General features: G+C 40.1%; 1 protein-coding gene across 1 annotated transcript; it reads right to left on the bottom strand.

The window, feature by feature from the left end:
• Nucleotides 1-545: 545 nt before the first annotated feature.
• CMAS (cytidine monophosphate N-acetylneuraminic acid synthetase) lies at nucleotides 546-14,688 on the bottom strand. The gene is made up of 8 exons (XM_054223881.1): nucleotides 14,478-14,688; nucleotides 11,614-11,756; nucleotides 11,250-11,405; nucleotides 8,581-8,714; nucleotides 7,209-7,303; nucleotides 6,297-6,468; nucleotides 4,306-4,456; nucleotides 546-3,570 (listed from the first exon to the last, which is right to left on the bottom strand). Exons 1-8 carry the CDS (start codon nucleotides 14,666-14,668, stop codon nucleotides 3,296-3,298), a joined length of 1,317 nt encoding a protein of 438 aa, XP_054079856.1. The 5' UTR covers nucleotides 14,669-14,688; the 3' UTR covers nucleotides 546-3,295.
• Nucleotides 14,689-27,674: the final 12,986 nt, after the last annotated feature.

The raw sequence follows: 27,674 nt of genomic DNA, 5'->3' as shown, positions 1-27,674 counted from the left end.
CGTGATGACAATACGCTACCATCCATCCTTCTCCCCTCTCTTCAACTCTCCTGGCAAGCACCACCAAACAGCCCAAAGCAGTAGAGATCTCAAGGCCTAATCAAAAAGGGAACTCTATGAAAGAAGATCCTGCCAAATAATCCTCTAGATGTTCTGCTCAATTTACAAGATTATCCTTCTATAGAAACTCTGAGGTGGCTTTGACAGCTCAGAAAAGAGAGAGATGAATCCTACTTTTTTACAAACACAGGCAGAAAGCACATAGTGCTGTGAAACCAGCTACTTGAAAACATGAAACATAGGCAAGTGAAGAAGTTTATTTAAGGGCGTATAACCACACACACAAACCACTTAAGATTTGCCTCCAAGACCAGATCAAGACGAAGATTTTGAGCAACTGACTCTGTGTGCATGTGATCAAGTTGGGCATTAAATTTGTCCACTTTCATGAGGTATGATCCTTTCGTGTGGCACATGAACTTGGAAGTGTATGATTTGCAGTATACAAATTCATCGTAAGTCACCCCATAAGCATTCTCTACTCAAAAGACTAAAGAAAACTTTATTTCAAATTTCAGGCAATCAGCTATTTTCCATAATAGCTTATTAAAATTTATTACATAGTTTACTTCTTTCAGTTTCACAAAATCATGATACACCAGCCCACATTATCTAGTATCTTTTTTGGAGTACACCTGGCAGTTTTAAGTGGAAAAAATAGGTGCTCAGGTGACCAAAAGAGATTATTCCAAAGTTAGCCCAGTGTAACAAAAAAGACCACTGAAACCTACTCTGAGTGAACTACACACCACTAATGAAAGGCAATCATGGTGTAAGGATATGTACTGAAACAACAGGCATTGGCAAGAGATACTACACTTTTGAAGCCTGCCTGGGACCTCGGATTTCCCCTTTAAGATGACTGTTAGTGATCTTCACTATCTCTGCCTCTGTGACCTCTAAATCCTTCAAATGATTGAGGATCTTATATAAAATCAAGGGGAGTAAATCAAGACATCCCTCATCCTCCTCTAGTTTATAGTTAGGCACTCCCTTGGCCTTTGGGCAATACAAATCTGAACCTTTCAGGCAGTGGATCACACATCTCCCATATTCTCAAACAGGCTTTATTTTGTAAATAGTCTCTAGAGCTCTTTTATCCTTCATATTCTTCCTATAGGCCCAATGCAAGATTATACCACATTTTTCTAAACAAGAACTTGTCAAAGGGGAAACACTTACATATCAGCTACCATTTCTTTCTGCTCATTACCAACGCTCACAAAAGTGCTTCTGCATTTATTTTTGATACATGTAGAAATTTTGGGTAGAGATCCAATGTATGTGCAGCACATTCATCAAGCAGATGAAACATTAGAAGAGTTCTTGATTCAAGCAGTAAGCTATAAACAGTGCTGTGCTGCCAACTCTTACTTCTATTAAAATTGCACTTACTCATATTTTTGCTTTCTCGTTAGAAAAAGCGGAATGGGAATCAAGTTCATCACAGTCAACTTGTTTAAAGTTATCTACTCACGGGAAACCGTTCCTGAAATCAAAGTCAGCAAGTTACTTGATGATGAGGTGAAGTAACCAAAAACGTGGCCAGTTCTATATGACATCATCAAACCTGAACTGTTCATCCAATCTGGACTTCTGAAGCTTTACCACGTAGTCTATACAACTAAAATAATTCATCTACTTATACCAAAGTCTGTAGTTCTGTCCAAAATGTGGCTCTCGTGTTACCAAAGTCCATGAGATTTATCCAGCACAGAACCCTAAAACCTCACTGAAAGGAAATACTTAAATGATAACTGAGAGCTGATTACTACAGGAAATTATGCATCCGTTAACCTTGTTACTGTAGATAGGTGGTAAAAGAATTTCAGTTTAAAATTTCGCTTTGTAAGAGGAAGTAAACACAAAGTTATAAAGCAATATATCAGGTGGTACTACATTGGGAGTGTCTATTTAGGAGAGAAATAAAAATAAAATGACAAGTCATTATTGTTCACCTCGGTCGTAATAGCCTGTGTACCACAGAAGTAAATAAAAAGTTAATCAGAGGGCAATATACCAGGTGATACTCTATTGGGAGTGTCTGTTTTACCAGAGAAACAAAATAAAATGACAATCCATTATTATTCAACTCTGTACTAATTGCCTGTGTACCATAGGTAATTTTTATTTTTAGCATAACCCAAGGCAGAACTTGACTCACTGATAAACACTACAATTGAGAACTGATGCATATTTTTAGTGTCAGTTTTAAAAATTTTTACAGATACTGAGTTCTTTAAATCAAGACACAGTAAAAATTGTATTTGCCATAAACAAACACACATGTTCACCAGCTTTAAATTAAGATGCTAAAAATAGTTTGAATATATATTTATATAAACTCACAATCAACAACTACATTTTGGTTTTTTTTAAAAACAGCAGTTACTTTTCCATACAATAAACATGAAAGATTTTATTATTTTTTTTTAAACTTATTAGTGGTTGTAATAAAGCTTTCATAGAAAGAAACAGAGTTTCTGCAAAGTAAATATCTCAAATTTAGCAAAGCATTTGGGTATGTTAATTTAAGCATTTCATTAAACCACATTATAAACAGATTCAAAGATAAGAGGCACAATTCCAAATGCCATTTAATTATTTATGAGCTTAAAACTGAACACAAACTTTAGTGCTTTTCTTAACTACTATTAATATTAACTGGTTTTACAGTAACTGTGCTGTCTTTTAAAAATACAGGAAGAAGTTTGACAGTTATTGTAAAATAACTGACCTCTCCAGCATATGCTAAAACTCTTCCTTACTAGGGACAAATCCTGTAAAAAGCGAGCACACAACTACAGAATCATGTTGACATTTGATGGAGGAAATCTTTGATTTTTTTTGATAGGCAAAACTGACAAGAGTATTTTTTTGAAAGCATGAATTACAAATCCCCAAGTCATGCAAAATTATTGTTCCCTGAAAATATTCAGATTATGAAATAAAGACACATCATTCCTGTAGGACAGGTGTAATGATTAAGAGTAGACTTACAGGACACTACCTTTTGTAGCATTCCTTCCATTGTGCTTAAATGGCTTTTAAAATAATCATGAATATGATCATGATTACCAGCATACAATCATGACTATCAGCACTTAATCAAAGTGGGGCATTACATTAGAGGAAAACATCTTTTTAACTCTACTGCAACTTGAAAGATAAGCTATCCTTTGGGATACAGACTTACTGAGGAAGAGGAGAAGAAAAGCAGGACAGACCAAATGTGTTACACTTTTTTCATTAGTTCCTTATTTCCTCTCCTGCTGTTCTCATTTCCCTCCGTTTTCTTTCCTGCTGAACTCATTTCTTCCATTTGCTTTCTTGCAGAGTTCGCTTTTTCTAACAACAGGAATATGTGCTCTGCAAACTCCCGGATAGCTCCGCAGCCACCACTGCTTTTACAAATATAACCAGCAGCCTTCTGAGCAACTGCACAAGCATCGGCAGGCACACCACTCACGCCAGCTTTCTTCAGGCATTCCACATCAGACTCTTCATTTCCTATTGAGGAAGATGACAGACAAGGCAAAACATCACAGAGGGGAAAAACTAAGCAAGCTTAATATTTTTCTATGTACATATTAATCTATTTTTTAAAAACCTGTATTCTGGCCACAATTTTCACCTCAGCAGCTCAACAGTACGTGTGAGCCAGTTCTCAGAAAATTTTAGTGATATGTGTAAATGCTGATCACGCTTCACACAATCTTCGGGCAAAAGAATGGTATGTTTAAGAGTAGTAAAATTATTTCAGCAACTGAAAAAGCATTTGCAGGACTATATACTTTTCAACTGTCACTGAAATGTAGTTTTCTACATAATCACATGGCTTTCAGTTTTAATTCTGTCCATTTCTTGTTTCCATTTCAGAATATAATCTATACAATATCCATCTGAAATGAACTAGAATCAGTTCAAAATTGTGAGCTGTAACTGTATGCTTGTGTAATATAAAAAGCTTTCCTAAATCTCATTATAAAAACAGCTAAGACTTCCCTTGCCAAATTAGACACTGATTCATCAATGCCTTTAATATTTAGATGGTACTCTAATAAGCCTTAAAATATGTCCCTGCTTTTGTTGATTGTGTCCTGTAATTTGCACATCAATCCCATTAAGCTTAGTGTATTAACAAAGAGCAAAGTATTCTGAAGTTGAGAGCAGCACTAAGAAGTTTGTATTTGTGTATGGTGTACAGATTTTAATACCCCAAAAAAAGACAACAAAGGAACTGACCTAAGTAAGCAACTTCTTTCCAGCTCAAACCTATGTCTTTTTGCCAGTCCTCCAGGACTTGCAATTTATTTGTTGCACTAACTTTTGCTACACATCCCAGCTGCATGGCTGACAGCGTTTTTGAACAATCTCTATCAGAGATGAGGCGTACCTATTAAAATAAAGTCAAGTTAGAGTAAATTCTACATACAAAGATCTAAGACGTGTAAGTTGATTTATTTATTTAAAAAAAAAACAAAACACAGAAGTCTTGCTCATAGAAGCTCTCTCAGATATCAGAAGAATGTTGAATAACTAGTTTCTTCAATCAAAACTCAGAGCAGAAGCGATTAACATCCAAAACCCCATTAAAGTCTTGAAGCTGTTTTGGGAAAGTGAAACACTATTTTCTAGGCTTCCCTGAGGTTCAAAAAAAAAAAAAAGAAATTTATATTTGTCTTTTTAAATGCAACATGTACCAAATAAAATACTGGATATCACAGTACAGTGGCATGCTGACTATCCATCTAGTGCAATATTGGCTAATTAAGTTATAGTAGGGAATAAGAGAATTCCCAAGGAAGATTTCTGTAATATTTGTAGACTATTATGAAGTATTTTCCATTATGCCTCTAATAACATCACTTTATTTACAGAGCATTTATTTCAGAGCATCAACAGAATGCTAAACAGACTGAAGGAATATAGCACGCTAATCTCCGAAAGATCATCCCAGATTTTAAATTTCAGAAACTATGTACAATGTAGGCTAAAAAGAAGATAATTACAGCAGGATTTTTTAAATCTGACACAATCCCTCCAGTCTGCATGCCCAAGATGTGGACAAGCTTATCTTCCCTAATTGCTTTTAAATACTAACAAATACTTGGTACTGATTTTAAGTACAGAATGGACAGGAGTGCTGCACAACGCAAGAATGTATCAGCAATATATACTAGAAATACACAATGTGCAGCACAAAGACCAGGAGGTTTTTAATGAAAGATTCCAAGTCACGGAAAATATGGAAACGGGCTCCCACGGGCAACAAAACAGCGATTACAAGGTTCCTTCGCCTTTTGCCTCACAGAAAACGAAACAGAGGGAGTTTTGAAAAACCATCTACTCCATTTCACTGCCCCAAGGCAGCAACAGCTGCATCGAAGTATGTCACGAATGTCTTGTCTAACCTGTTATAAAAAAACCCTCTACAATAGAGACTGCAAAAATATATCTGGAGAAGTCTACTTGGGCTATAGCTGCCTTTGTCTTATCCATGCCTATCTCTATCTGCAACAGGACTGAGTTACAGTTCTTCGAAGGCAGCCTAAATCTGTACTTAGTTCTTACCCCAAAAAATTCTTATAGCTATATCAAAGGCAGCAGCACAGACAGAAAATAGCCAGCAGGCTAATTTTACATAAATGCAAGCAAATATTCAGATCAGAATTTATTAGCAGAAATAATAATAATAGCAGCCGTGTTAAAATCTGTGTAGTTTCAGTTTTTCGTTTACACTGAATTCTTACAACTTCAAAGCATGTAAATTATGGTTGAAACAAATATGCAGACTAAAGTGTTTGGGCAACAATCATGGGTAATCTAGGATGAACCGATTAATTTGCCTGGGTATTTCTTCCTCTTCTATAGCCAAGAGGTAACAACACATCCCTGCTTGATAAAGCTGACTTCTAATAAATGAGTGTCTAGACTACACAGAATGCTATGACTGGTGCTAGCAAAACACCATCAAAATTTCTTTGCACATTCTTCTCTGACAAAAAGAGAAGATGCTATAGCCACTACGAATGAGACTGAGAAATTTCTCAAAACACTTGTATTCCTCTAAAGGATCCAAGAACAGTATTTGTCTCAACCCTAAACCAATGTATTATGCCACTCCGTATTACGTACTCTGAAGAAACTTTAACTTCTACGCTGCAGGGTTTTAGAATCTTTTAATGTTCAGGTTACATCAGAAATAAAGTCTCACACTTCAGAACAACACTTACCTGGATTCCTCTTTTCTTTAATAGATCGATACCAACAAGATCTCTATAATCGTAGGAGACCATTTCCTTCTGATCTTCTGTCACATAAATGCGACCATTTGTCAGGCATCCATCAATACTGCAAACCAATAGCTTCACCTCTTTTAATGGCTCTTTGCCAAAATATCCAAAGCTAGACAAAGAAGTCATCTTTTTAGGGTGGAAGTTTTTGCACGCTCCAAACCAAATATTTCAAATACAATTGTGATCTTCAGATGGAATAATCAGCTTTGAAATATTTTTTTTTCTAATGTCTTTTCTCATCATCTTCCCTCTCCAACTATATTCTCCCTCTTCAAAGAAAAAAACCAGAACAATCCAAAAGACAGTTCGGTTATGCTCTCCTTTTAAAAATTAGGATGAGATTTTTTTCCTTAGCATAAGAGGTTATTTTCTGTATTGTTTATTTGGGGCAAAATCAAAACGGAGTAAAGGATGAAAAAGGCACAGAAAACATATTCCATTCCACCCATGACTTGCTTAAAGAGGTGCAGAGTAGCTGGAAAGAAAAAGGCAGCTGGCAAGATGTAATCAGTTCATGTCTTCTACATGTGCATCAGTAAATGTGTTCCAGAACATGGAAGCCTAGGACAACTCAGTTGGAAAAGCCAGAGATGATGCTAACACATTGCTATGGTATAGTGGGGCTTACGCTTTTCCCCGAGTTGAACTTTTTTTAAAAAAACAAAACAAAACCAAAATATATAGCAAAGGTGATTCAGATGATTTCAATAGAGATCGGAAAAAATGATGGGCAGAAATAAAGTTGTTCAATTATCTTTGATCTCGATTACTTACACTATGAACTCACATGACTGTACTTTGAAACAGTGAGCGATACCAAAGAAATATAGGAATAAAAAGTGCTTTTACCTCAATACTCTCTGCTCTGCAATAGGCCAGTCAATGTCTATATCAATATCCACGCTGTGCTCTGCACGCATTTCATAGTAGGCCATTTTACCACCCTAAATAAAATAGAACCCATTAAAACATTCTGCTTGCGTTAATACAAATACAAAACTGTACAATTTAGTACCATGTAGCTAAGTATCTGGTTACACAGTGGTCACAGTAGCTTAAATACAAGTGAACTATCAATAATGATGTTTTTGCCAGTGACACAGAACCAAGCATTTGAAACAGCTTTCTATACGCAGTGGTTAATAAGTATTTTCATTTTATAACTAGAGAAAGCATGCAAGAAGGATGTTATGCATTATAGTCATTATGCCACACTGATTTCACTAGGTCTTTTAATACAGTAGAATAGTAATATCTTTAGCATTTCCTTATTAAGAATACGCTTATTTTGTGTTTGCTAGCTACACAGAGACTTAATTTCCATTGGAAAAATATCTGCCACACTTCAATGTAATTAAAAAAAACTAAAAACCCTGATCCTCAGAGGGCCCAACCTTCATAAAATGTAGAATTCAGCACAATTGTACTATCCAGATCAACGCTTGCAAGTCCACACAGCACCAGCTGACAATGCGTGGGTCTGTGCAAACTACACACACCTAAAGCTAGTATCGCTGCATTAGCGAGGTGCCTGGAAAAGAGAGAAATAAGAATCTGGTATTCTTACATACCTAGTAAGGCATTCCCATTAGAAATATGGAAATACCTACATTAGGCTTTTTTCCAGTTCTGCTGACAAATACTGGAAATGCTCTGCAAGATTGAGAACTTGTCTTGCATGTGAAAACTAAGAGATTATACTTGTAGACAAACGAAGTGAAAGCTGAGGTAAATACATTTGTTCTGCATTACTACATTGGGACGTAAACATCAGAAAAGAGAAAAAGAATGTTTAAGTTACAGTACAAAATTGGCATAAGACTAAACTAGCCAAGAATACAAGTTTGTAGATTATATGAAAGGCCTATGACACTGCATGAAGGTCAGTTTCACACCACTAAAATGAATTATAAGATACACACTTAGATCGTGGCAAACTGATGTGAAATTCAGTGTTGTATTGTTTTAGGCTTATAGCTATATAGTGCTCAATATTATTTGTATAAATTTGTTTGCCGTGGAGGATGCTGTTACTGGAGCTGCCCTAGGTACAGCTAGCCCTCTTAAGTTACACATAATAAGCAAACTGTCCTGAGGTCAAAGTGCTGTTACTTCATACTGACTGCATCAGAAATAGAAATACATTATTGAATTCAGAACCCTCTATAACAAGACTAAAAGATGTATTATTCTAAAGAGCATGAAAAACAGCAGCACTAACCTGCAGGTAGCCTTTCTCAATCAAATGCCTCTTGGCAAAATAAAATGAACCATTTTCATACAGCTCCCCAGGCCAATCTTGCCTCCGGTATCGTTTTGCTGGATTCAGGTTTTGTGGCTCTGTCATCTTGTTTTCTGTGAACAGAGAAAAATGACAAAATAAGTTTTCCAGAATCCCTCTTCAAAGTCACTTAACTTTCTTGAAATAGTTGAAAAATTACGGATACAATTCAGTCACCAACTTCTTTCATTATTGCCTCTCATTGCTTAGCTTTATAAAGAATCACTGAATTGCTTGCTCTTTCTTGGAACTGTAGATAACAAATTCGATTGCTAGCAGACGAAAAGGAAATTTTTCATTCCAACTTAAAAAAACCCACAACCCTCCCCCACCCCGAGAAGTTGTCAGCTGCAGAACTGGTTACTAAAAGGAGTAGGGGGGGACATTCTTCAGACTGTCTTTGCCAGTATGAAAGAAACACTATACTCTTTCCGTACTCTCCTAGTACACAACAGGAAGGGGTTTAACTCTCAGTGAGGGTAAACACCAAGAAAAGCGTTCAGCTACCTACGCCTAAACCCAGGAATGCCCTGAATGAACTTCGAGAGCTGAGAGGACCAACCTGAAACCTGGAAGGTGAAAAAAAGAGAATATAAGAAGAAATTTGGTCTGTGAAAACATCTTGGCCACTTCCCCAAAATACTTCCTATTTAAGGATACACATTTTATTAACTTTTCATAAGGGCTTTAATCAGTGTCCACAAATAAACAAACAAGTGTCTTTGAACAAACACAATCTCAGAAGATCCCATATTGTTGTCAATGCCAGTAGTGCAACCAGCAGAAAATGAACGAAGACTTCTGCCCTTGCGGCACCCAAATTCACGTGCACAAAGGAGCTAAAATTCACCAGGTCGCATGGTCTAGTAACCACGAAAAAGTTAGAGGGCATTCTCAAACACCCAAAACATCCTGAGGCTTTAGTATATATATACACCTTGTATTTCATAAATACACTAGAGCTTTGTGCTCAATGAAGTAAACATTTCCAGTCAGAGACACACGCACCTTTCGCTTTCAGCTTGCATCAATATTAAACCTTAATGCAGAAGGAACAATAGAAATACACAGGAAAAGATATAAAATTCTTTTAACATAATCAGTACTTTGAAGCCATCTGAAAAAAAACAAAAAAGGAAAAAAAAAATGGAAAAGAGTACAATACTAAACTGTATAAAGCTCCTGCGAATCACTGTCGCCTGAAACACCGCACTCCTGAAAGGCCATTTGCTTTTACCCTTAAGCTACTAATGTTTGCACACTATGTTCCTTGTTCTCCTCGCATATACTCCTTGCAACTCAATGATTCTTTCTCTCTCGCCACATTAAAAGACTTAGATGTCATTTTATACTATGGAATTATTTGCTCTTCTAGGTAGGCCTTGAGGCTTTATTTTAATAATCAACTTACAGAGACTAGGTGGCACACAATCACTTCAGAAAGCCACACAGTACATCTAAATAACGTTTAGTCTTTCACAGATGTCCATTCTAGCATCTCAGGATGTGGAATTTCACTTGGTTTCACTAAAGTGCAATCCACAGAACCCAAAACTGACGTCCACAATTTCAATACTCCTCTTATACAGTGTCACATTATTTCTCCTCTTATGAGGAACAATGAGAATGTTCAAGTTATCTATTTATTCTAAACAAAGGCCTAACTTTTATTCCAACTTATCTCTAATATCAAGCTTCATTTATTTCACATGGTCTTTTACAGCAAGATGTTTAGTAAACTCATATAAAATGTTTCAGATGAGTTTTTTTTTCATCTCAGCAGAATAATTGTAAGGTCTGAGCAACACATTCATTTTTTAAATGTGGCAGTATCTCCACTAAACGTTTTGAGAAGAAGCAGCAAACATTTCTGCCTTAATCACAGAAACAAAACCAACACAGATAATGTGTGAAGTAGTTCTTTGTACAAGGACGAAAGGTACTTCTACAGCTACAACAAGGTACAATCTTTATTTGTAAGTAAAGACTTCAGTCTTTAGTCATCTTAGCAATTGTAGCTTAGAGGCATATTTTCTTGGCAAAAAATAGTCATATTCTTATGTATGAGCTCATTAACATGAGTTCAGCCTTCATGACTCAAAGACAGCTTGCAATCTAACATAAGCCAAATTAGCAGGCTGAAACAAAAACTAAGTCTCCAGGCTAAGAGGTTGCCATCCCATCTTCACTAAGACTTTACCTCACATTATTTGTCATTTGCTAGTTATTGCATAGTGAAAAAAAACACCTTCCTAGTTAAGACAGGACCTCAGCGTCATGTCTACATGCACATGAATACTCGCCAAGCAGAAGTTAACATGTAAAATTTTGGGGAGCTATATTTTGAGCCTAGACAAATTAATAACATTTTTATTTTCAATATCTTATCACTTTCACAAAACAATTACAGAAAGGCTGAGCAATGTAATATCAGTAATATCAAAACAGCACTACTGAAAAGGAATTTCTAATCCATCTCATGCCTCTCCAAGAACTCAGCCCCTGCCTCTGGTATAATTTCCTAATGTAAATACCGTGGGTACGAAAATAAACCATTTGAAAAAAAATTTTATTAAATGTAACTGTAACCAGAAACAGCTAAGTATTACCTCCTTTTTTTACCTCGCTCCATCTAAATTGATGGCGTCTCACAACAGAGAAGACAGAATCAAACCCCTCCTTCTGGATCAGATCTGCCACTTTTATAAGATCACTGGGATGTAAACAGGGCGATGTTGCTTGAATATTTCCTACAATATCAACCTCTAAAGAAAAACAAACAAACATTTATGAAACAATGAATATTTTTAATTGACACAACCACAAAGTCTGGTATGAGTGGATGCCACCAAAGAAAAGGAGAATCTTTTAGTCTTTACTAATTAAAGGCTTTACTTATTTTTCTAGATAATAAGTACATCATCCCTCTGGGGCTAAAACATAAAAGCTCAGCACATTTCACTACTGATTTACCATGATGATGATTAAGAAACTCTCTGATAGCTTCTAGAGAAGTTGAGGAGTCTTGAGAAACTTCAGGGCTTCTGCGATGAACTTGAGCGCCAAACTGCTTTGCAACCTTCTCAATTTCATCGTGGTCTGTAGAAACCCATACACTGTTGGCAGACAGTGACAGAAATTAATATAAAGGATTGTGACGAATAAATCTCAGCATTGTTGACTTGCCTGCCATAATCTAACCTGAACAATACCCTGGCTTATGTATGTACTACACCTTTCAATGAAATGAACTAGTTCTTATATTTGCGTTAGTAAAACTATCCCTGCCAGTCCAACAAGCAACTTTTAACAATAGGGGTAACATACACACATTCACTAGATTGTAAAATCTCAATCCTGGGCTGCATTTCAATGTAATACTGTAGGGTGCTTGATCTACCTTCCATGTAGGAAGCTTAAGCAACATAAAATTCAGAACTGTTCCCAGAAAAATCCAGTGTCAGCACACCACAATTTGTTAGGCATGCTAACAAATCAATGAATTGTGAAAGGGTTGAATGAGGCATTCAAAACCATTTAAGATCTCAGAAACAAGGCTGACAACAAGTAAAACTGCCACATACTTAGAAGATTAGCTTATTCTGCAGGTGTTTTAAAATGTGTTAATTAGGCTCCATATAATCCCAGAGAAAGAGCTGTTTAAGTTACAATCACATATGTTTTTGGCACAGAAAACCTTCAATATTGGTAAGGCAAGACTGCGATTGTTCAGGGATAATAAACACTTACAAAAGGAAGGGCTAAGTCTGAATATTATGTGATGATAAACACTGGATGAGCACTATGAAGCCACTGCTGCCATCATTGTGACAAAAAAGCATGTGAGATATAAAAACAAAAACTATGAAAAATAACCCTTCTCTCAGCAACACTGGCATTCTCACAGATAGCAAATGGTGTTTCAGTTAAGTTTTTTCATCCAAAGACATCATGAGACCATCAGAATAAAAATATGTATGACAGAGACAGCAATGTCAAGTCACACCCATGTGAACAAACGCAAAGAGATATTTTCCATAAACTGCTCAGGCTAGTTAGCTTAAACATACACTCCCCATTCAACCAACAGGGCTTTATTGTGTAACATGTAGCCTGTCAGCACAGCTGTTTCAAAGGTGACTAGAAAACCCAGCGTACTTCCTTCTAATACACCTGTTATGCCCCAAAGTTAAGCTACATAACCCCAACTGGCTTCCTGTTGGGCAAAATCAGATGCCAAATAGAAAATGAGGAGGTTGCTCCAACCACCATATCCACCATAGGTCATCAAGCAATATGGATTCACATGCATTAAGTAATTATCAGTAATCTAGGTCAGAACTGGTTTTGACTGCTTCTTTATTAAAAATAAAACCAAGTCAGTGATGCTTCCTCTGCTTTTCAGCTACAGTAAGAAAGATTTTCCAGAACAGACAATGGTACAGCAGCTATGAGATACAGAAGGCTAGCACTTACTTCCAGCTCTGAATCTAGCTGAGCTACGCTTCTACTTGAGTACATCAAGTCCCTGCTCTGAACATAATGCAACAGGTTTGCATCGGGAACCTGCATCTAGGTATGCTACATACCAAGTGCATCCTAGCTGTGCACTGGTTTTAACTTTCTACACGGATACTGATAAACTTAATTATCAGTGTTGTTCCGTCAGAAAAAAAAATAATTTGTAACGCTCATATTCTTAACACTAACAACATACTTGTTTCTATCTAGGTCTAACTATTGCTACCAAAGTTTTGTGCACTTTGACACAAACCGAGCTTCTGTTCTGCGTCACACGGGCACACACGATTATTTCTTTCCACTTTCCACATTTACGAGGCTGCCTCTGATGGGCTGTGCCCAGCTGCGGGCTCCCCGATACAAGGAAGGAGAACAGGAGGAAGCCCAGCAGAGCGCCGGCACAACGACTGGGGCCTGGGAGCCCACGCGTGCCAGGAGAGGCTGAGAGCACCATCTTGATTCAGTCCTACCAAGAGGAGGCAAGGGGGTGACTTTATTGCTGTCTTCAAGTACCTGGTGGGCAGGTAGAGAGGAAAAAGAGAAACTTTTCCTGAACGAGTGTAATAAGATGACACAGACGGCAAGAACAAAAGTGCTGATTAGATATCGCGAAACAAGTTTTCAGTCATAAGGGTTACCAATCACTGGAACCGGTGCCCGGAAAAGCTCTGGGGTCTCCCATCCTGGGGTCTCCATCCTTGGGGATACCCAAACTCAGCTGCACACGGTCCCAGCAACCCCAACCAGCCCAGCTCTGGCGGGTCCCACCAACCGACCACCAACCAAACTCATCCTGGGATTCAGCCATTCACGGGAGACTACCGACACCCTGGCAGTTTCATTTAACGCAGCCACCTTCATAAAGTAACAACGTTAACGCCTACTGGCGGACATCGTCAACTAGTGACTCCCAACCACGAACAACTGAATAACTTTAATTTCAAACTACTGTTTCGTGGAAGACTTTGGCTCCTTCGCAGCTCACCCTCACCAGGAAGGGAGAGCGGCGGGCGCCCATGGCAAGGCGCAGGCCGCTTGTCCCGCACCGCGCTGGGGCCTGACCCTTGCCTGGGCGCCATGCTAAGGTCCCCCGCGCCTTCAGGGGGGATCTCCCACCGCACAGCCACCTCACTCCCCGGCCCGGGGGAGACCACCAGTTCCCCCTCAGGAAGAAGCCAGGTGGGAAGGGAAGGGCTGCCCCGGGGAACCCTCTGCAGGCCGGGGCAGCTCCCCGGGACCCCTCGGCGACCCCCTCCCGGGCTGTGACACCCCCCCACCCCCGCCATGTCACGCAGCCCACCCTCCCGCATGCGCACCTGTGGAAGACGCCGGCGTCGCTGGCGGCGCGCAGCACCCAGCCGATGAGCGGCACCCCCGCCAGCAGCTTGATATTCTTCAGCGGGATCCCCTTGCTGCCGCCGCGGGCCAGCACCAGAGCGGCCAGGTGGGGGCGCGGGCCCCCCGCCCCCGCCGGCAGCGCGCCCGAGCAGCCCGCCCCCGCCTCCATAGCCGCCGGCCGGCCTGAGCGCCCCGCGCCGCTCCCGGCTCACCCGCCCTTCCCCTGCGCCCAGCGGGTATGCTGGGAAGTGTAGTCCTCCTCCGGCGGGGCGGGGCGGGGCGGCCGCTCGGGCTGCTGGAAGAGATGAGAGGGGAGAAGCTTTTTGGGGGGATGAGAGGCTCTTGTGAGGTGTTGTGGCGGGTGTGGGGGTCCGGCACCGAGGGATACCTGGGTTTGTGGGAGGCGGGAGTGAGGCGCCCTTCCTCCTGCCCGTGGAGGGAGGCCGCCTTTTTGGCGGGGGGTGCCCCGCAAAGCCCTGTCCCGGGGGTGGGGGCTCCCTGTCTTCTCTGGTAGTGGCTTCCGAGGCGGGATGGAGGGTCCCTGGCGCCCTACGGTACGAATGGGGGCCGGGTATTTCTGCATTAATACTCGATGTAGGTTAAAAAAAAAAAAAAAGCTAGTCAAAGGTGCGGCTGCGTTTCCTGCCGGCGCTAGCGGAGGTGGTCGGCTCCGGTGCAGCGCGGAGCTGGGCCTGTGGCCGGAGAGCTGCACGGGCACCGGTGTTTCGGAGATCTAGGGTTGTTTTTTTTTTCGTCAGCCACCAGCGTAAATCCTCAAAACTATAGTGGCTTCAGCTGCGTGGCGGCCTCCCCGCCCGAGGAGTGCCGGCAGAGGGCAGGGTAGTCACGCCGGAGCCTTTTTGCGTGGGAGGGGAAACCTTCCCTCCTTCCTCCCCGCTAAAAAGCGTGTTAAAGCATGGGGACACCCGATGTAAAGTGACGCGAATTTACCTATAGCAACCGGATGGGTAAGTTGAAGTAATACACTACCAGTACGAGTCTGCACAGGGATTTGGTTTTTAATATAATTCGGAAAACGGAAAGTAGAGGCATCATAGCATAGGCACCGTAAAGTCACTCCTGGGGAGTCACGGTGTCAGTCTGTAATGGAAATGTGTCACATGCGGTTCACTGTCCTCATCTACCACTGCCAAGGGAAACACTCCCAGGTATATTCAGCTGTAGGCAGGCGTTTAAGAAGGATAATCATTGGGGGTTTTGTGTTTGCTTTCTGAAGTGGGCACCTGTTCAGAGAAACCCAGCAGAGATAGACAGCTTGCTCTTCTACCATGCAGATCAAGGGAGCACCTTTCAGGCCTCTTTTTTTTTAATGTGAGATTGAAACTAGTAGCTGTAAGGTGCTAAGTACCATACTTCTTGCGGGCCACTTCCCATGCACCTAATTTTGAATTATTTTTTTTTACCTCTAGAGTTTCAAGCCTTTGTCCCATCTAAGTTCCTACCTGTTTAACACTACGCTTCTGTCAGAGGCTGCTGTGCCCACAACAGACCGAGTTCAACAAAACGTGTGCCTGAACAAGGCTGACCTCAGTGCAAAGTCTGGTGGTCTTGCTGAGAGCTGCCAACTCTGCTGGACAGGCAGGTATCTCCAAGAGGGTCTAAAGAAAAGTGCTGTCGGTGCTAACTTTGTAGCCTGGCACAACTAGTTTGCTAGATCCTACCTGTCAACCCTTTTAGACATAGACATAACAAAAAGGAATATCAAATCTCTTCCAAATTTCTGAACAAACACAACAGCTACAGGGTATGCTTCTGTTGAAACACAGGTCATTTTTGTTGAGAAGAAAAATATAAGTCCGTTTGAGGTCAGTTTTACGGACTCGCTTTTACTTTAAATCATATGACTTTATGCAGTTCTCTGAGAAATTCCTTTAAAGTAGCCAGAGGTAGCACCTGTCTAGTGTATTATCTTACAAAGGAAATATACAAGGCTTTAACTGAAGAATGAGAAATCATATGCTATATTAAGTCTCTTTCAGAGTTTCTTAGATAATTGTTAATACAATATTCAAAATACCTACTTGTTAAGTAGCAATGGGTTAAAAATATGTATTTTGCTTCATCACATTGTGAAAATTGGATTGTTTATCAATAATAATATTTCAGCTACATAGTTCAGTACTTTCTCATAGTCCAGGAATAACACAAGCAGGGAGCTGAGTTTGGATTCAACTTTCATTTACAGAGAAAAGAAATTACATTAGAAGATCTGGCATACATCATAGATCCAGATGGGGTTCATCTAGGAAGAATTTTTGTACAAGTCTGGGCATAACTAAAAGCTGTTTATTCTTTTTTTTTTCCTCTTCGCATCAAAAGCAAATCTTTCACTCACAGGGCTGAAATGGTCCTCAAGCAAGTATCTTAAATACCTCTGTCCTTCTTCATAGGCATGTATCTAACCCAGTCCTAAAGACTATCAGCAATCACTATCAGTATCAGTATAACTTCCATCCCTGGAAGCGTTGAAGGCCGTTAATTCCTGTCTTATCTGACACAGATCTGGATAATAGATTATTTCCTGTCTTTCTTCAGCAGGCATATGCATATTTGAAAACAGGAACCATCTCAACTCTTAGACGTTTCCTTTTCAGGATCATACCTGTTAGTTCAGTCTTTCTCCTAGTTCATATCTTCCAAACTTATGATAATCACCATTATTCTCCTGTGGACTGCTTATAATGTAGTACTCAGAATTAAGCAGAATATTGCAAGTGAGTGAAGCAGAAGGATTACTATTTCATATACCCTGAAGGCTGTACTCTCATTTATACATCTGTATGTAATTTTCTTGCACAATATTGACATAATTCAGACAGTGGTTCACTATGACCTAAGATTTGTTTCTGCAAGAGCTGTTGCATAGCCAGATACTTCCAACCTCTGTCTTTGCCTCTGACTGTATCTGCCTAAATGCAGTATCTTGCATTTATTCCTACAGCAACCAGATCTGTCCCCAGCTTAAAATATTTTCACATAAATGGCTTTCCCCTCGTTTATTTACATGAAAGCCACGTGAGACGTTGTCAGGAGTTTTACTAAGCTGAAGATACCTGGTATCTACTCCATCTTCCTCTAGCCACAGGCCTGGTTTCGTAGATTGGAATTACACTGACTTGACTTGTTCTAGGTAAGTTATTATTGACTGCTATTCATAGAATCATAGAATAGTTTGGGTTGGAAGGGACCTTTAACAGTCATCTGTGCCCTCCTTCCCCCCTGCAATGCGCAGGGACATCTTCAGCTAGATCAGGTTGCTCAGAGCCCCATCCAACCTGACCTTGAATGTTTCCGGGGATGGGGCATCTGCCACCTCTCTGGGCTATGTGTTCAGTGTTTCACCACCCTCATTGTAAAACATTTCTTCCTTATATCTAGTCTAAATCTACCCTCTTTTAGTTTAAAACCATTACGCCTTGTTCTGTCACTACAGGCGCTACTAAAAAGTTTGTCATGATCCTTCTTATAAGCCCCCTTTAAGTATTGAAAGGCTGCAATAAGGTCTCCCCAGAACCTTCTCTTTTCCAGCCTGAAGAACCCCAACTCTCTCAGCCTGTCTTCGTAGGAGAGGCGCTCCAGCCCTCTGATCATTTTTGTGGCCTTCTTCTGGACCCACTCCAACAGGTCCATGTCCTTCTTGTGCTGAGGGCTCCAGAGCTGGACGCAGTACTCCAGGTGGGGTCTCACCAGAGCGGAGTAGAAGGGGAGAATCACCTCCCTCGACCTGCCGTCCACACTTTCTTTTGATGCAGCCCAGCATATGGTTGGCTTTCTGGGCTGCGAGTGCGCATTTTCAGCTCATGTCCAGCTTTTCACCAGTACCCTCAAGTCCTTCTTGGCAGGGCTGCTCTCAGTCCCTTTGTCCCCCAGCCTGTATTGATACCGGGGATTGCCCTGACCCAGGTGCAGGACTGCTAATAATTGCTTTGATTTCTTTTATGTGCTTACCAAAAATGTTGATTATTTATTCCAGCATTTTTTTCACAGGATCAAGCGTTCAACTAATGGCCCAAATGCATCTCTATCAAAATTTTAGTTCAGATCAAGAGTGCATTTCTGAACTGAATCTCAAATCATGTAAACTGTTACTGTGTCACAGCAGTTGCTAAAGCAGACAGAGTGGATAGTTCTCAGGCTCTTCCTTTCTATCCAGTTTTAACATAGGGGACATTTTGTGCTTTCTAGTCTCAATAATTCTACCAGGTTCTGAGATTTCGTCAGCCAGCTGCTTCAGTATCCAAGGATGAAACTCAGCTCTGAGCTACTTTGTGTGCATATTACTCACCTAAATACATTCTGACTCGTTTCTTCCATATTTGTACTGACGTTTTGCTCCTGAAGGGACCGTGTGGGTAACAGCACTCAGGGAGATAAGAGCATTTGCTATTCTAATAATAGAACAGAGGAGAACAAAACAAAGAATATACTACTTTCTGCTTCTTTGGAACATGTACCCTGTTTTATGTAATCATGAAGTGGCCTGCAGGCACAGGTTTCCCAGCACAGGGGAAAGGGTTTCAGCTCTGTCATCACCACTAGCAAGTGCAGCACACATTCCCACATCATGTAACGTGGTCAAGGTCTTGTGACTGCGCAGCCTGCCTGCCCCTCGGCTTATCATGCCCAACTCTCCCTGAACAAGTAGGGCCAAACTGGCTCATTTCAAGGAAATACTGGTATACTAGTAAAATTAATGGGAATAAATCTATTTTCAAAACATGTTCCATGCCATATGATTCCATTGGGGATAATAAAATCTGTGAATTTCCTTTCTGGCCACTGTTCAATTGCTATAAAGTACCACATTTTAGTTGCTCTTTTAAGTCTGTTCATTCAAGTCTGTGCAAGAGCAAATGAAGAAAACTGGAGGCATTCAGTAGGTCTGAGCCGAGGTGTTACTGTGATCACTGTTCAAAGGTTATAATCTACTAACAGGGAGCGCATCGTGGAACTTTGGCTATTAATTGGGGAAGTGTTTTGTTCTGCAGTGTGTAACTGTTATTAACGTGTATCAGGCATGGCTGAACAAAGAACCTCACTAGTAATGATGGCTCGGGTCTGCTTTCAAACTAACACCCTCTGAATTGCCGGTGAGGAGATCTACCCTGCCCTTTCATCTTCTGAATTGCCAGTATTGAGACCGGCTTTGCCCTTTCTGACATTCGCACTGGTTGTAGCACTCTCTGTAGGCTCAAGACAGGAAAAGTATGGAAGAGCGATTCTCTGAAGCTCACGTTGAAGCTTCTTGAGCAGAGCCTTCAGGTGTGTTGGTCACAGCCAAATGCCTTAAAAACAATGGCCAAACTGCTGCTGACCTAACTGGGGCCAGGATTTAATTTTGTGTGCATGGAGTCTAATTTGGTTTACGTTAGCAGGGCTCCATAAGTAACAGGTGGGTCTAGTTGAAGGGTCCTGTCTTTTTCTAGGACATACCTAACTTAATGAATACTACAGAAACAGATAAGAAAGACTCAATGGAAGCATGTAGTGGAAGCCTCAGGGATACCCTGCATCTGGGTAAACTGGGAGTAACTCTTTCTTGGCCTCTCTACAGCAACAGGAAAGTTCAGGGATCCGGATCTCCCTTCCTGGCTCTGAACCATGGATAGCTCCAGGGAAATCCGTGGAGTTATGCCGGAGTCAAACCAGCGTAGAGGAAATAAGGAGTGGGCCTGGGAATGTCTAGCAAATTACCTGTTCCTGTTACTGGGAGCTTCATGCAAGTGTTGGGCTAGTATAGTCTGTCCATATGTGAGAGTTAGGTGAAGAAAGGTTAACATATGTTTATAAACAAGGCCAAGGAAGTGTTCAAGGGTCTGAGATTTCTTAAAAGCAGACAGGAAGGAATATGATTACTTGGAGCTTGCATTTGGCCTGGTGTATTACTTGGACTTTGCAGAAATGAAATGAAGCAAACTACTTCCTGCTGTAGTACTGCAGCGTACTAAAATGCACTGTGTTTAATTCAATGCCTGCTGACAGGATTGTGTTCCCTTTTGGCAATCTCATGTACACAGAAGAAATCAGAGAGAACTGAAAAATGTATATTTAAGAGTCATTTCAAACTGCTGAAGTGATGTCTTTATTATTATTACCAAGACTATTACATTATTTGACAAATGGTGTTGACATTACCTGTCTGGCTATAAAATAATTGTTAATTCTTGTAATAACAACACTGATTTATATTTAATTTTTACCATAAAAGAATCCAAACAACTTTGTAAATCAAGTCAATGTTTCAGATGTCTACACTTATACATAATTTTTGACTTAGATTCATCCTACCTAAATCCAGGTGTCTAAATGAAGCAATAATCCAGAAGCTTGAATACCTCAGGTTCTTTGTGTAGCCAAAGTATATTGTTGAAGTATCCTTCGAAGGTACCTTTAGAGAACAGTTGAAGGCACCTAAACTCAGACAGGGTAAATCAGCAGCTTTCCACAGCTGGAAAATTAGTTTTAGCGGTGCTAGTTATCCCACGATACTCAACTTTTTCCAATGCCAGGTTAGTGTGTCCTGATCACAGGGAGTTAAGCCTTTAGCTAGATGTGCAAGCAGAAGGAAATTTTCCCCTAGTTCAGACTTGCAAAGACCTTTGTCACCTTGTTTGTTTTTATTTTTTTAAATTTTCTTCCCTGATCCTCCCAAAAACCTTCCTCAGAAGTTCCCTCCTTCTTAAGGGACTTAGTACATGAATGATATTTACTTCCTGTAGTTGGTGGCTTTTCACTCTTTTGATTCTAAGATGTATCTCTTGTTACAGTGTCAGGAAATTTCATGGTTTGGCATTTTGTGATTTTTGGACTAACCCTCTATCACACTCGTGAGCAGGTGATTTTTTCTAGCCTATTGTTCTTACTTCTTCCCTCCAGAGAAGTGGAGGGAAGTGGGAGAGTAGCTGAGTCACAAAAATATGAGATAGTTGTTGCCAGCTGGTAAAGCAAAGGACAACAAATCCTGCCTGGTTTTCCTTCTTAGGCTGAAACCGCAAAGAAATGTTGAGGGAAATGGAGCCCTTTAATCAAAAGAAGGACGAACTGAAAGGGGACATGATAGTAACCCTCACATAAGATTGCTGCAAGAAAAAATCTTTGTCATGTCAGTGTACTTAGGACAAGAAGTTACAAGCTTGAGTTACACCACAGGATATTCAGGCCAGCTATTAGAAATGGTAATCAGAAGGGCAATTACCCACCCCTGCATTGCTTAGGGAGGATGTGGCATCTCCCTCATTGGCAGCTGACACTGGCACGGTGTTAGGATTTGTTCTAGGTATCATTGGGTGACCTAAATGATTTCTTTAATTCTTTTGCACCTCCCTTTCTTTTTACTTTATTAAAATTATGATTTGCAAGGAAGACAACCTATCGAAGAAAAGCGAGAGAGAAGAAAACCCCAAACCCACTGTCATACACAAGTGTCAGAGAAGATTACAGTAGAGAGGAGTTAAAAGAGGTGAAGGAGTCAATGGAAATGTGAATATATGTAAAAAAAAAAAAGGAAAGTTCATCATAATGAAACCTAGTGATAGATCTTAGAGAAAGAGAACTTTTTATCTATTTACAGAATTTCTATGTAAGTCGATGTTATGCACTAACATTCCCTCAAATATTTCACTCACTCGCAGTCCCATATCACAGTTACAAGCACGTACATGTGTGTTTTTCTGGCAAGGATCACTTGTGTGCAACACAGATAGCAAAGGACACCGTCTGTCACGTGTTCATCATTTCTCTGGGGTTCTTCTTGATTGACAACAATGGATTTGTGTTTTGGCAGATCTTTGATACCCTTTAGGAATCAATGGTTGTTATAGGGCAGTCCTTTGTTTCTGGCTCTTGCTTACTTCGGCCTCCATAAATCTTAGGCAAAGTTGCTGGTTTTGCCCATTTTTTCTTGTTTGTTTGAAACGTATGTCCGTTTTTCCAACAGGTCAATGGGAAAAGAAATGCTCTGTGTCATATGTTGCAGCCTTGTTGCCATCATCCTGTTGTGAGGATGCAGCATCTTCTGCTGACAAGTCATCTTGTCCTGTGGTCTTAGAGTGTGGGTCTTGTGGACTTGAGGGCAGGCCTTTTGGGCTTGACCTAAACATCGCATTACTCAATTTTACTGCTGAGAACAATGTTCTGGGAACGGTGTCAAGGGAATGGTGTTCTTCATTATCAGTACAGGCTATTCCTTTACCCCTTGTCCTGCTGTCTCATCTGGTACTTTCACACACATATGTTTCCATTCATCTTGTGTTCATAAGACTCTTAATGGTTTTTTTGTTACAAATCTCTACAACTTTAGCAGCCAGCTCACTCATTTTATCTGCACACTGGGTCATTAAACAGTTTATCTGCCAGAGTCCATAAACATCCTCAATCTGCTGCCGCTGTTTGCCCACAATATATGTCAAAACTATTTATGAAATTCATGTTTATTTTACACATTAACAAATTCTTTCACTTGAAGCACAGGAATGTGTATATAGTGCCTCCTTTTTGCCTGACACTGAACATCCCTGACTGCTGCTAATGGTTTTGGTCTGCCAAGTGCAAGGCTTTGCATGTTGCTTCTCAGTAGAAGAGAAATCCACAATTTGAAATTGTGGCCTAATCAGAACAGAGCTTGCTTTATTTATACCTAGACTAAAGCAATTTATACCTTCCCCTATCTAAAGTAGCAGATTTAATTATAGATTCACACAGCTCATATCTCTTCTGAAATTGCTCCTGTAACATAGCCTGGTATAACCCCACATAAGTCAGAATTAGCAACCCGAAGTAGTATTCACGTGCCATTCTGGCAGCTGTTGGGAACAGTGCCATTTAGTGCCATTATTATAACAGCGTTAACACCATGCGGTGCAGAAGCAAGTAATAATCAACTGAGAAAAACATCGTCAGAGGTGCAATAAGAACTCCGCTTAAATTTCCCTTCTTACTCTAACAATGATGTCGAAACGCGTCCGTGGAGAACTCAGAAAAATCACCAACTATTTTTACTGTAGACAGATTTCCAGGCAGCTATCTGTGATTATTGCACATGAAATAGCTTCTGCAGATGCCATTATGCTATTACTGCTTGCAGTTTCTAATTACGGTATTTTTTAATTCTTTTACAGTGGTGTTGAACTGGAATTCCTATTCCTTACAGGGTAATAGTTACAGGTATAGAGCAGATGGTAGTTTCCCTTTAAGTGAAATGAATTTCTTGTGCACGCATGTTGCTCGTCTTCCTTTTAATGTAAACACCCTCCCTCTCTCTAGGCCTCAAGTTGGATGGGAAACAAGTACAGTAAAGTGTTGTTGATTGGACCAGTTCCTATTTCCAGTCTCATTGCTGGCTGATGACCCACGGAGCAAGCCCTAGATAGAAAGTACATGCGCAGCCTGAACATAATCATGTGGGGTCAGATAAATAGTCCTCTTATGAATCGTAGAAGACTGTACAAAAGATCAGGCAAGAGATCAGGGTCTCCTGATACTACCTTTGTAATCCACACTGTTAGGAAATCTACTTTCCACTCCTCAGTTGCTTGCGCAACAGCCCATAGAGTCAGAAAGTTCTTGTTGCTCTCGTGCCCCCGTGTTTAGCTAACCGTCTTCACAGACCCAGAGATATTTTGTGTCACATTTCCGTTGGGTCACTTGCCTCATCGCAGCTGCTGAGAGTATTACAGAGCTCAGGTCTGCACGTACAATCTTCCTGTTTCACTACAAGGGAAATTTTTGGAAGATGGTTCTCACACTCTTAACTAATGAGTTAGTGAACAGTCATTTCGAACTACCCATACAAGCACAGGAGCCACATTTCACTAGTAGTTGTTGCTGGAAAGGCAAGTCATTGAATCTGTCTGTATTTGTAGCACGTGCAGCTGTAGAACATTTGTGATAAATTTTGATTTTTCATTAACCCTCCCCAGAAGTAGTACTGTGCTGATTGTGGAGTAAAGAATTATTTTATTTTGCTAATGAAGACATAGAACATTCAAAATATCTGCACTATAAAACAATTTAAAAAAAAAAAAAAGCAGCTAAAATTATGCAAATTTTGATTGTTTTAACCCTGACTTGTAGTGATAACTGGTTCCCTGAGGTTCCTGCTGAGAGAAAACAGGTAGCTGAGGTGACCAGTATGGCCAAGAGGTGACTGAAGTGACCCCAGGTGACTCATGTGCACTGGACTTTTTGCATGCTGTGTACTGAAAAGAAGTTGGGCACAGAAACCTCTGCTTTATACAGACAGACATTATCTAGCTGTCTTATTGTCTTCAGTCTTAACGATACAGTTTTCGTACTCTTTCCATTGCAAGTTTTTTGTCATTTTTCAATAAAATCTCTGAAAAACATTCAGGCATTTTTCGTCATGTTGGACTAAAGCCTCAGTCTGTCCTAGGACATAACCTCAAATCATATTCCAAACCACAGTCCAAGCCTAGTTCAGAGCTGGCCTTTTAAATATTCTACCATTCAGACCTACTTTGTGGTCTGCTTTCAGCTCTTTGGGTTACAACATGCATGTATTACATATCATGTGTTGTATAACACGTCTTAAAACAATTTAGGAGATTCACAATAGCTTGTTCTAAGCGATCTGAAAAAAAGACCTCTGTTCAAGCACAGGACTGAGCTTTCTTGGGACGTCTAAGGCAAATCAGACATCACTTCTGTACTTTTTCTCTAAGGAAAGGACTTGATGCAGTGAAACCCTACTTCGGAGTCCTGGAAAACATTAGTAACTATTGGCAACACAGCACTTGCAAGAGCTTGTCCAATTAAATCTCTTACCTGTTACAGTATTTGAAATGCATCACAGCTCCTTTAGCTGTCACTAACTGAAAACTACCTGAAAATATATCTTTGACGTGGAAATAAGTATTTTTCTTAGGCTGGATGAATTATGTTCAGGCAGAAAGTGTAGAGATAGCTGCAAGGAGATGCTGTTCTGGAGCCAGAGTTCCTCCTGGTGCTGACAACAGCCAAGCTGACCATGAACATCCAGACATAATAAAGTATTTTCGTAAATTAAGTAACTGCATCATCCAGTACATTCCCCGTCTTCTTTTACTTCAATTAATCTATATCTCTCTTTTTAGCTCTGGAAGTTTCCTCAGAAAATTTGATTCTCAGGGGTGTCAGGAATCTGCATCTCCTCCCAGCTTCAGTGGGAGTGTACTTAACAGTGTTAGTAGTAGCTCTCAAGAAGGTAAGTTAAGATTTTCAAAATATGAGGCCTAAAGTTAGCATCTTGCGTTTTGAAAATGCTAAAACAAATGTCACAGGAATTAGAAAGATAATTTTTTCATGCATAAGACTTTTCACAATTTTATCATAATTTTCATCTCAACAAATATGAGATACTAAAGACTCTCAAAATGCCAGAAAAAAGGTTTTTCAACTTCTTCCTCTGTGTTTTGCTATTAAAAAGAGGGAGGAAATAAAAGGAGAATAAGATAGAAAGAAAAAAAAAGCCAAACTCTATTTTTCATAAGTAAAAAGTAGAAACATTACAAAAATACTTTGTTGGTTTTTTTTTAAAATGAGTAAAACAAAAGCTTCTCAAACCAAAATTCCAACCAGCTCTACTAGTCACCAATTTCCTGTCCAGTGGTATTGGAACAGCTTAATTAAACCTGGGCTGGGTGGTAAGGGTTAGGCAGCGTACCAATCTGAGAAACTTTACAACACGGCTGCTCCACAATGGACCTGCTCATCTTTATCCTTCCTGAAAGTGACCAGATTCCTCTCTCTGTTTTCCTTGGATTTCACCTTTTGAGTTACTTTAACCAAATATCCAGTTCAAGTGAAGCCACGTTGTCCTACAAGAGGGTGTGCTCAATGAAGGTAAGAAGGATGCACATCTGTATTTTTCTTCAAAGACGCAAATGTTCCTGGAGACATCCTCAAAAGCATCTCTTCCTTTCTCTTCCCCTGGCTTTCTCTCACAGTTTCTTTCTCTGTTCTGTGGAATAACACAAATCAGAATATCATTATCTACTTTTTCCACCAACATAGTATTGCCATAGCAACAGATAAAGGGAGTTTGGGTGGGTTTTTTTTACTCTAAATAAAAGAATGCACATGCACATCAGACACAATACAACGTATGAAATGCGTATTGGACAAACCGCATTCGGATTTCATAAATTCATATATCCATCTAGGATTTTCTGAAGAGGGAAATGGGAGTTTGACCTCCTGAAGATATCATTTCATCTGTTTAGACATAACATGTCATATGTATATGATTCTTATCACTAGTGGCTGTTGCCTTATCTTTCAAATCTAAAGGCAATTATACTCGACTACTCTCAGGCATCCCTCAGCCACATTCTAGCAGTTAGTTGCTGCATGTTGGCTCACAGAATCTGTCTCACTGTAGATAAAAACCCACCCTTTAGTTTGAAACATCTGCTGGATGATGATGCATCTACAGACCAGATTTGGATCTGAGTTGTACAGCTGGAGTGATAAGCAACGCATTACTTAACATATAACACACTCATGCACATATGCGAGCTTGGTCTTCCTGTCCCTGAGATAGCTGGGAGAAGGGATAAATTAGTTCATCAGAATAGCTGTATGCAGGAACACGTGCAGTCAATTTACATACCAATTCACAAACTGAAAATTTGGATAGAGTGATTCTGGTCATATTTGTTCGATGATCTCCAGATTGCCTCAGCATGTCAGCGTTTCATATGCAAAGTTACAAAAGAATCAGTTGGTCCATTTGCAATGAGATAGTGCTCCCTATCAAGCCCATGGCTGCTACAGGGACGAGATATAAAACAGAGAAAGAACACTGATGAAAGTCTGTTTAATTCCCTTTTACATTTCTCAGACCATTTGCTTTATTACAGTAGATAGAATGTAAATCTCCCTTAAATCATATTAATAAATCTTATATTGTTCTGCCAAGAGTCTGCCTTGAAGCATTATACACTTCAGGGTGGTGTTCTACTGCTACTGTTCTACAGGAACTGCTATTTTCACCCCCAAAGACTGTTTTATTTTCTATAATTTTGTACCATATGGTATTATCTTGTTGCTGTCTTGGAACCAGACCAATTTGTGTAGTAACAATTTGTCCCACTTTTTCTTTACTTATATTAAAACCCTTTGACCATGCTATCAAACTGTTGTCACAGGCTCATGAT

Source organism: Rissa tridactyla, chromosome 1 (genome assembly GCF_028500815.1).
Source record: "Rissa tridactyla isolate bRisTri1 chromosome 1, bRisTri1.patW.cur.20221130, whole genome shotgun sequence".
NCBI lineage: Eukaryota > Metazoa > Chordata > Aves > Charadriiformes > Laridae > Rissa > Rissa tridactyla.
Note: the sequence above shows the minus strand (reverse complement) of the source record. Positions and strands in the feature narration are given on the sequence as shown.

What these genes read in the sequence shown, in the direction of transcription:
- CMAS (XM_054223881.1), bottom strand. Translation starts at nt 14,668, where the DNA reads ATGGAGGCGGGGGCGGGCTGCTCGGGCGCGCTGCCGGCGGGGGCGGGG. An exon ending in GACGCCGGCGTCTTCCACAG is followed by an intron (nt 11,757 to 14,477) that starts GTGCGCATGCGG and finishes GTCTGCCAACAG; the next exon opens with TGTATGGGTTTCTACAGACC. An exon ending in GAGCGAGGTAAAAAAAGGAG is followed by an intron (nt 8,715 to 11,249) that starts GTAATACTTAGC and finishes CTCTGTTCACAG; the next exon opens with AAAACAAGATGACAGAGCCA.